Raw genomic sequence first — 9,318 nt, forward strand, 5'->3', positions numbered from 1 at the left:
TTGTAATATTTTCCTCTAGTGATCTTACTGAGTATGGTATCCAAAATTATGTCAACTTCCTTAGTCATTTATTAAGGGTAATGTAGGTTTGTTGTGGCATAGTTGATGAACCTTGGACCCACATCATATGAGAGATTCCTACAAAATGGTAAAGAGAGGGGCCAGTTAAAATAAACTGAGCAATGGAGGATATCTTCTCACTAATTCTACTAATAACATTAATGAATTCAAAGTATGAAGGGGAACATCAAAATAAATCTGCAAAAAGAGGAGCAAGAAAAGAAGAGACAAAAGTCACACATATTTTTTTATTAATGAATTTTGTCATGTGCAAGTATAGGTATAGAAGACTAATTATTCGTCAAAGGGACACAATAATTATTGGTTATGAAACCTTCTGATTAGTTTACCTAAGAATTTGATCCAATTGAAGACTCGTATTCTTGAAGAGATGCTCCCTTTGTGCACAAAATCTTCTAAAATCCACTTGATTGCAAATTAATAAATTTTTTTGTCTAGTCATTAAAGGAACATGTTCATGTGTGAAACCTTTTGATTCCACTTTGGAGTAGCGAAGACTAAAATATTAATTTGTCGAAGGGACGTGGTGTCTTTCCTTGAAACCATTTAGCTATAGGCAGCAAGGTTCATAAGTTTCAATGATTATCTTAAAATCAATGGAAGTCTCAATTCACATGACAGAATATCACCAAAGGGAAAATAAATAGGTCAAAACTAGAAAAGGAGAGGTTGTATCAATTTTTACATAGGAAATAGGGTAGAAGCCATTGCAGTGCAAAAGATGGATCAGAAAATGTAGATAAGGGTATGCATAATACAGGTTGACATAAAGATCAAAGCAGAATATCTGAGCAATAATCCACTATAGTTCCAAATGAAAGGTATCTATAGGCTACTTGGTAGTAACAACTTTTCAGACATCAAAAGGTTAGTTAAAATTCTATCAGAGTTTAAGGAATAAGAAATGAGGGGCAAAGCTATTATAAATGGCTTGGTCAGTAAAAGAGAGAAATCTTATCTTTTCTATTCATGAAATTGCAAAGAAAATTCCCATCTTTATTGATGAAATTAAAGGGAAAAGACAACCAAATCTAGTGATTTCTTGAAGGTAATATGTGTTGTAAATCATTGTACTCTTCCTCATCATGGAAGAACATTAATTTCACTCAACATGGATTTAATGCATACTTCAAAGGATGATAATGTGCAGGATCATAGTTAAAGGAGTTGTGATGTGGCATGTTCAGGTATAAATATATAATCACAATCTATAGAAAAGATAACATATATATCAAAATTCATTCCACAGTGATGAAAAACTGCAAATAAAGGAAGTATATAGTAGACAGGAGTTGTTTTTAAAAGTAAGATCTACAGATACAACACAATGCAATGCTCATTCTTGTAAAAAAATAGCATTTTTTATACTTTTAAATAGTGTGATCTTTGTTAGTGAATTCAAAAAAAGGCATAGTTGTAATAGTAACAATCAATAACATATGCATGGTATGATGCAAAAATTATTAGTAGTGACAAGAAACCACATCAAGATGAGTGTAAACATATAAGTTGTATGTGAAATTTAATCAAGCTAATTAGGAGGATGTGTTTGATTTGAGTATTAGTCATTATATGGAACCAAAAAAAGAAAAGTAGGAGTTAAAAGCATTTCCATTCTACAAGTATCTTGCCATCTAGAAGGGAAGCACGTTATAATTGACAAATCTATAGAGATATACATTGAAGATTCTTCAACAATATGTAAACTAGTTATTGTTAGCAGATCTATGAAATTAAAGATTGAAGAACTCATTTCCATTTCTACGATAAGTGCACAAATTTGTGATACCAAATAGGGGGTATAAGATGCCACTTTATTTTGAAATTAGCAATTTCTAAACTTCGGCGAGAATTTGAAGATAGTTACACTCAAAATTTCAAGATATGATGAAAACAAAAGTCATAGACCTCCAAATATATTTGTTAAACTACTTTTTTTTTAAAGTGGTGTAGTCTAAGGCCCTCAAAAAAGGGGGCCACACAAAGTGACGGTGCTTTTCAGTAAAAACATAACATAGTGTCACGTGTTGTCCCCCTAAAATGCTAACTTTTTTTTTAAATTATTTAATCGCTTTGGTTAGAAGTTACCTTACACCATGTATTGTACTGATATGTTTCTGGATTCGATTGTGTTAAGATTTTTACCATCAACGTTTCGAATCACATTGTTTTTTGCATCTCTTGCTCTTCATCCTGATGATGGATCACGTAGTGTGATTCGAAACGTTGATGGTAAAAATCTTAACACAATCGAATCCAGAAACATATCAATACAATATAATGGATTGTGGAAATTTGTTCTCTTTAATTACACCATGTAGTTTACCCCATAATTTTAGGATATTTTTTTAATGCATTTTTTTATTTTTTTTATAAATATTGTAGGTGGACCCCTCCCAAAAATCTAAAGTATATGTTTTTTCCCCTAGAAATTATTAAAAACTAATCAAAAATCAAAACTTTGTAAATATGAAATCTACATCTAAGAAAAAAAATTCATAGGTTGACCTAATAAAGGAAGACTTGTAAATATGAGATATAAATCATTTTCAATAGAATTTAAATTAACTCTTAGAAATAAACCATGAATGTGAGAAAGTGAGCATTAGAAATGGACCAAGAATGAAAAAAATAGGAACATACAAAAGTGACATAGGTATACCTTGAAAAAGTCTTTTAGGAAAAATTAAGCCTCCAAAATATTAACATATTTACAATAATAAAAAAATTAATATAATATCAAACTCAATGCCTTGCTACATGAAGAAAAATGCCCCACTCTAGAAAATATTTAATAACATTTAAACCAACATTAAAGTCTCTATTATATCTTTATTTCAAGTCCTCCATATAGAAACTCAAGGAAATCTAGAAAGCTATCAAAATGTATCATAATGGGCACAAAAAAAGGCTACAAAATATTGTGGCAAGAATTCTCATGGTTCTCACCTTACTTTGATTTCAATATCGCTATTCAAATCTTTTATGTGATGCATCATATGTTACTTAAAATTTATGGTTCATTTTATCACACACAAGATTTCATGCTCTAAATTGTATCATAGAATCTACCATAAGTAACTCTCACATATTATCTATTATAAGATGCTCATATATACAATGATGAAATTTGGCATGCTTACATCTTACAAACATTACAGACATTCCACCTTACAAAAAACACCCGCTAGCCCGTATAAGGATCGAAATTATTTGAACATAAGAATTTGCAAGGTGTATGACACACCCAATCTCAACATCTCATGCTCCATTGAAACAACTACACCATCCACCACCTAGCCCTTATTATCACTACCCCTTAGCTACAAGTGACCTAGAGAATTGTTACCATAGGTAGAAGTGACCTATAGAAATACCACTACTCAATTGCAAGTGACCAATAGCGATATTAATCCTTTGCTATAAGTGACCTGTAAAAACATTACCACTAGATTACAACTAAGGCATAGCATTATTACTAGTTGACTACAAGTAACACATAACAATATCATTGCTTCACCTCATTATCTATTCACAAACATGACATTTTAAATTCTTTTAAAATATATTAAACAATCATATTATATAATCAACAATCACAATGAATCACATACACCCAACTAAACCACACCATAAAACAAGATAACCACACTCTGGAATATAGTTATTTTCCAACCCTATGGTGCACCCTCATACGCCATAACTTGTACACTAGTGCATTCAAGAGACTATATAGCCCTTTCCCACTAGGTTACTCTTATCCACTATCCACCAAACACAATTCCCTCTACATCTACTATTCTACCCGTGGTCCTTATTTGATACAAATTTACAAATGCATTAAAACAAGAAGACGATGTAATAGGTTGCTTTATGGTTTAGCTGAATTGAAAATTCAATATCTTAACCAAATTTAAACAACCCAACAAACCTAGCGAAGGCAGAGTCCCGGTAGACTTACATGGCGCTGACCAGAAGGTACGGTTTTGCTCTATTAATTTCTGCCCCTTACAATCTCGATATTACATTTCCTGTAATTTGTTCTACTCATTTAGCACGCAATGGAGGAGAAGGGTTTTCAAAATAGCGGCGATGAACCGCTGCACGTCCTAATGTTCCCCTGGTTAGCTCACGGTCACATCTCGGCTTACGCCGAGCTCTCCATCAGGCTCGTTCAGCAGGGCATCAAAGTTTCATTCTTTTCTACACCGCTAAATATAGCGAGGATCAAACCCCTCTTTGAAAGCCGCCAGATCCAAAGCATTCAGCTGCTGGAGCTACCTCTGCCAAAAGTAGCCGGGCTTCCGCCAGAGATAGAGAGCACCGCAGATCTTCCGATGCATTTGCTCCCTCTCTTTAGCAAAGCAGTGGATGGATTGGAAGCCCCTTTTCAAAAGCTTTTGGCGGAGATTTGTCCGGACTGCGTCATATTCGACTTTGTGCAATGGTGGGCGGGTAGATCTGCCGCTAAATTTGGCGCAGCTTCTATCGCTTTCTCTACATTTGGCGCCGCTTTTATCAGCTGGGGTATGCATCCCGTTTGGCGGCGGTTCGGGATCGAACTTAAGGCGGAGGATCTGGTGGAAGAGCCGAAGGACTACCCCTCGCGGTCGGTCACATTGAGGCTGTATGAAGCGGCGGGGGCTTTATTTGTTCACGGGGCTAACGAAGCGGGTGCTATCAGTTTTCCCGAGCGCGGCTTGCGTGGCATCAACGGCTGTGATGTTGTGGCTGTCAAAACGTGCGCTGAGCTGGAGGGCAAGTATGTTGAGTATTTTGGAAAGGTGGTTGGAAAACCAGTTGTTCCTCTTGGCCCTCTTTTGTCAGTGGCCGTGTCGGAAAGAAAAGCTGACTCGGATTGCATGACGTGGCTGGAGGAACAGTCTGTGGGCTCTGTTATCTACGTGTCGTTTGGGAGCCAGTCCTTACTAAGCAGGGAACAGGTTGCTGAGGTGGCATTCGGATTGGAAGCCAGCTGGCAGCCCTTCTTGTGGGCCCTTCATGGGGATTCATTTTGGCTCCCGGAGGGCTTTGCAGAGAGGGTTGGAAAGAGGGGTGTCGTTGTTAGAGGATGGGTTCCACAGCGGGAGGTACTAGCCCATCCTAACGTTGGGGGCTTTATGACTCATTGTGGGTGGAACTCTTTCATGGAAGGAATGAGCAACGGTTTGGCTTTTGTAGCTTCGCCTATGTACTTTGATCAGTGTCATAATGCAAGGTTGGTTGTAGAGGAATTAAAGGCAGGTGTTGAAGTTGGGCGAGGAAAGGATGGGGCTTTTGAAAGAGAGGAGATTTCTAAAGCTGTGAGGATGGTTATGGGGGATGAAGGGAAAGATATTCGGGCTAAGGCAAGGGAAATTGGTCAAATGTTCAAAGACAAAATATTGAAGGTTGGAGGATCTCAAGATGAGTATATGGCTCAAATTGTTAAGCATTTGCACCTCCTCAAGGCCAATGGAAGGCTTAAAAAAGACAAGGAAATCTAGCACTAAGTAACTCAATAATGTCATAATTGGTTTAACTATTTTTGACATATTGGGATGTATAAATGGATGAACTACATGATAAAATCCATTGGGCATTTGGATATGCCATCTTGTATAAAGACAACCAAATCAATCATTAAGTGCCTTGATAATGTCATGATTAGTTCAACAATTTTTGGCCTATTGGAATGTATAAATTGTTGGGATATGAAGCCCAACGGTCATATGTCTTTTTGTTCTCCCTCTAGACTCTTTGTATTTGTTGAGTTCTATATAATGGTTGTGTGCAGCCCATGTAATGCATCGGTTAATTAATACAAGTAATTCTTTGTTGGAGTGTGGATGTAGGCAAGTTTGGCCAAACCACGATAAATCTGTGTTATTGTGTGTTTCTTCTTCTTTGATTCAATTTCTTTGCTCATTATTATATTTACATAAATGGATGAGCCACATGCTAAAACTATTGGGCAAGTACATATGCTATCTTGTATATACATTTATATTTCATACTTATTTTGATATTTGTATGGTTGGATCATTTTTCTAGCTAAATAAAGTTGGTAGTTTGTACCCATGGAGGACAAACAAGCTCAATGGTTAAGCGACGTCAGCAAGAAATTAATTATTATCAAATTAACCTGTTTAATACAAACTAACTAGTAATAATTCCTAAAAGCTAAGAGACATGTTCTCAACTCAAAGGTTGAAGAGAATGAATTTCATTATAAGATGTATTGTTCTAATGTATTAAATGTTAGCCCCATTCAGTTTGCCTTCATTTGTGGCTTCCATAGAAGAATGCAAAACAACATTAGACATTCCCCACCTCTTAATTAGAACTTTTTTTATGCTATCTAGGTTATATTGGATGTTAGCCTCATGACTTTGGCTTCATTATTGAATGTGACTTCCATAGAGGAAAGGTAAACAACATTGGACATTCTGAAAATCTTAATGAGACCTTTATTACGCAACCTAGATCTATATTCTTATAGCCTTCTAAAATAACATATTATTTACCTTTAGAGATCCTTGAAGAGAGAACAAGGATTTTTCCTCTAAGGAATCATTTTAAGTTTCTAAATAACAACTCTATGAAGAAAGTAGTGATGGTTAAAAATGCATATTTGCTTTGAAAAACAACTAATGATTAAATATCTTAGTCAAGTTTGTCATATTGTCTGATATAGTTAAACATAATAGGATATTATTTCTAATAGATTTTACAACAAAATATGTTAGAATGTTGGTGCATGATAATCCAAATATAGCTTGCAAGTTTAGAGTATTAGAACATATGCTTGATAGCTACACTCTTCGTGGAATTTAGAAGTCTGGAAGCATTAATGAACAAGAACCAAATTCTTTCCTACGGGATATATGTGGTGAAGAAATCACCTAGAAACCTTTTGCAATGGCACACATACATATTATCCTTAGAATGCCAAAAGAAAAACTAGGCTTTAACCATATTAAATTGTTGATCCTGCATTTCCATTTGGAATGGAAACAATGCTCAAATTGTAGGCTTGGGACAAGTAGAGCTCATAGGTACATTTAATTTAGAATTGGTTCATCTTTTCTCCATGGTTATCTCTACTCCTTAGAAGTTACAAGAAGTGAGTGCACATTTTAATAATGACGGTAAGGTTAACTAGCTCCATAACCACTTTTCTATATTCATTGGATAGAATGAAGTATGACTAAATTTGGTTTTGGACTCTCCATTGAAGGTTGGGTAAATACCAACTCAAGATGTTTGAACTTATTTTGTGCCAAAAAAAAAAAGCTGTTTGTTCATTTAAACTTATTAATTTTACTAAAGTGAAAAGGGATGGTTGAGAAGCTATTTGAGAGAGTAATCAAACTTAATAAAAAACATTGATATAACTTATTATAGTTTTCACTTGTTGTGGAGAGGAGAGGACATGAAATGAGATAAAAATTGTATGAATAAAAGAATCTCTATCAAATGAAAGTGCTTTTCATAGTAGGGATTACAATATTTTTGCCAATAGTGGCATGTTGTGATGGTTAAGTTGTTGCGTTGTTATCCTTGCCATCAAGGTTCAAATCTCATGGGGATTAGGTCCCCTGTTTGTGGCCTCACTGGTTCATAGCTCCAAGTCAAAAACATTTACCCCTCTTTAAAAAAAAAAAACAATATTTTGTCTAACTAATGTTATCTAAGGCTCATTGATCTACATGACATGGAATACCATTTAGCAATCAAACATAAATTTGTTGGGTTCTATAGTCCATTAGGCTTAATTTACTATTGTTTCTAGGTTGGATCTACTAATATCAAGAAGTTGATAAATTTAAACCTTTGTTTCTATCCCGTTAATACCATAAATTTTAAAACATATTTGGGTAAGATCTACTTGATAGGTTTGAGAGGGAATACATTGAAGATGTTAATAGACATGTCAAGCTACATCCAATGCACTACACAAATCAATTGTGATAAAGCCACACACACAACATGGAAACCAAATAAGACAAATTAAATTAAGATAAAACTATCTTTTACTACATGATTTGTGCTCATTTTCCACTAGTAGACAATAATTAGATATTTTAATTTATAAGAAATAAGAAAAACTTACTATATAATCTTACATTCCACACTTGAAAATTTTGCCAAAGATTCAGAAGAACCCACAAATCAAAATTTGAGTACAAATAGTGGCCAAGTTGTATTATGTCAAGAAACCTTAAACATATTGTAAGTTACATTTGCATTCACTAATGAGAATGAGTCGTTGCAAAAAGGTATTAAAAAATGGTTTCACCTATCAATTTTCCTTGAGACCTTAGGAACAAGAATTCCCAGAAACATTGTCTAACGAAAAAGTTTGTGCACTTGAAAATCATCCAATGTTAGTTGTAGGTTGTGTACAATATTCTTACACAAGAAAACATCGCCATTTGATATACATGTCAATGAAGGGAGGTGCAAAAATGAAATGACACGTATGAATAACAAAAAGGAAATAATGACCAATTTAATGTAAATTCATGGAAATTAATAATAATAATAGAATTGGGATTCATCCTTTAATGTTTGGTTGAGTCATGTCATTCTTGTTATTGCCACCAAGGTTCAAATCTTTCTCGAACTATTGTGATTGTAGAATTTGTGCCCTTGTTGAGCCAATGTGCTCGTGGGCTTGAACCTTTCCATTGATTTTGTTGGTCTTCATGTTATGTACCTTGTGCTCTTGGTACTCCTACTAAGCTATTGCTCTCATGGCTCTAGACTATTTATGTTCACATTGTGCACTCATGTTGGAGATGAGGTCCCTCATTTTTCATCGATGCCCCTCATTTGTGGTTGATCCAATGTGCTAAGAAGTTTGAACCTTCGCATTTACGTCATTGGTGTTCATGTTAGGTATCGTGTGCTTCAAATCCTCACTATGTTAGTGTACTCATAGGTTTTGAGCCCTTGGTGGCCTATTGTGCTCATGGGTCCATATTATTCACATTTGCATTGTGCATTCATGCCCTAACTAGGCGAGGCCACAAATACAAAACCTCATGGATCCCCTCTTTGTGACATTATCACACTGAAAAACCCTTTTGCAACCTTTAGATTGGAGACCACTTACAGAAAGTATTATAATTATATTAAATTTTGAAAATATATACATATTTTTTAAAACTTCTATCATAGTTTAATCTAAACCAACTTAACACCGACATAAATATAGTAAAGAATTCTCTCTCTCTCTCTCTCTCTCTCTCT

General features: G+C 34.9%; 1 protein-coding gene across 1 annotated transcript; it reads left to right on the forward strand.

Moving 5' to 3' along the window:
- The first annotated feature begins 3,989 nt into the window (after positions 1–3,989).
- LOC149560300 (beta-D-glucosyl crocetin beta-1,6-glucosyltransferase-like) lies at positions 3,990–5,940 on the forward strand. The gene has a single exon (XM_089824585.1). It carries the CDS (start codon positions 4,143–4,145, stop codon positions 5,565–5,567), a length of 1,425 nt encoding a protein of 474 aa, XP_089680711.1. The 5' UTR covers positions 3,990–4,142; the 3' UTR covers positions 5,568–5,940.
- The last annotated feature ends 3,378 nt before the right edge of the window (positions 5,941–9,318 follow it).

The sequence above is a fragment of the Cupressus sempervirens genome, chromosome 4 (assembly GCF_028749045.1).
Source record: "Cupressus sempervirens isolate cs-2001-9-10 chromosome 4, ASM2874904v1, whole genome shotgun sequence".
In the NCBI taxonomy this organism is placed as follows: domain Eukaryota; kingdom Viridiplantae; phylum Streptophyta; class Pinopsida; order Cupressales; family Cupressaceae; genus Cupressus; species Cupressus sempervirens.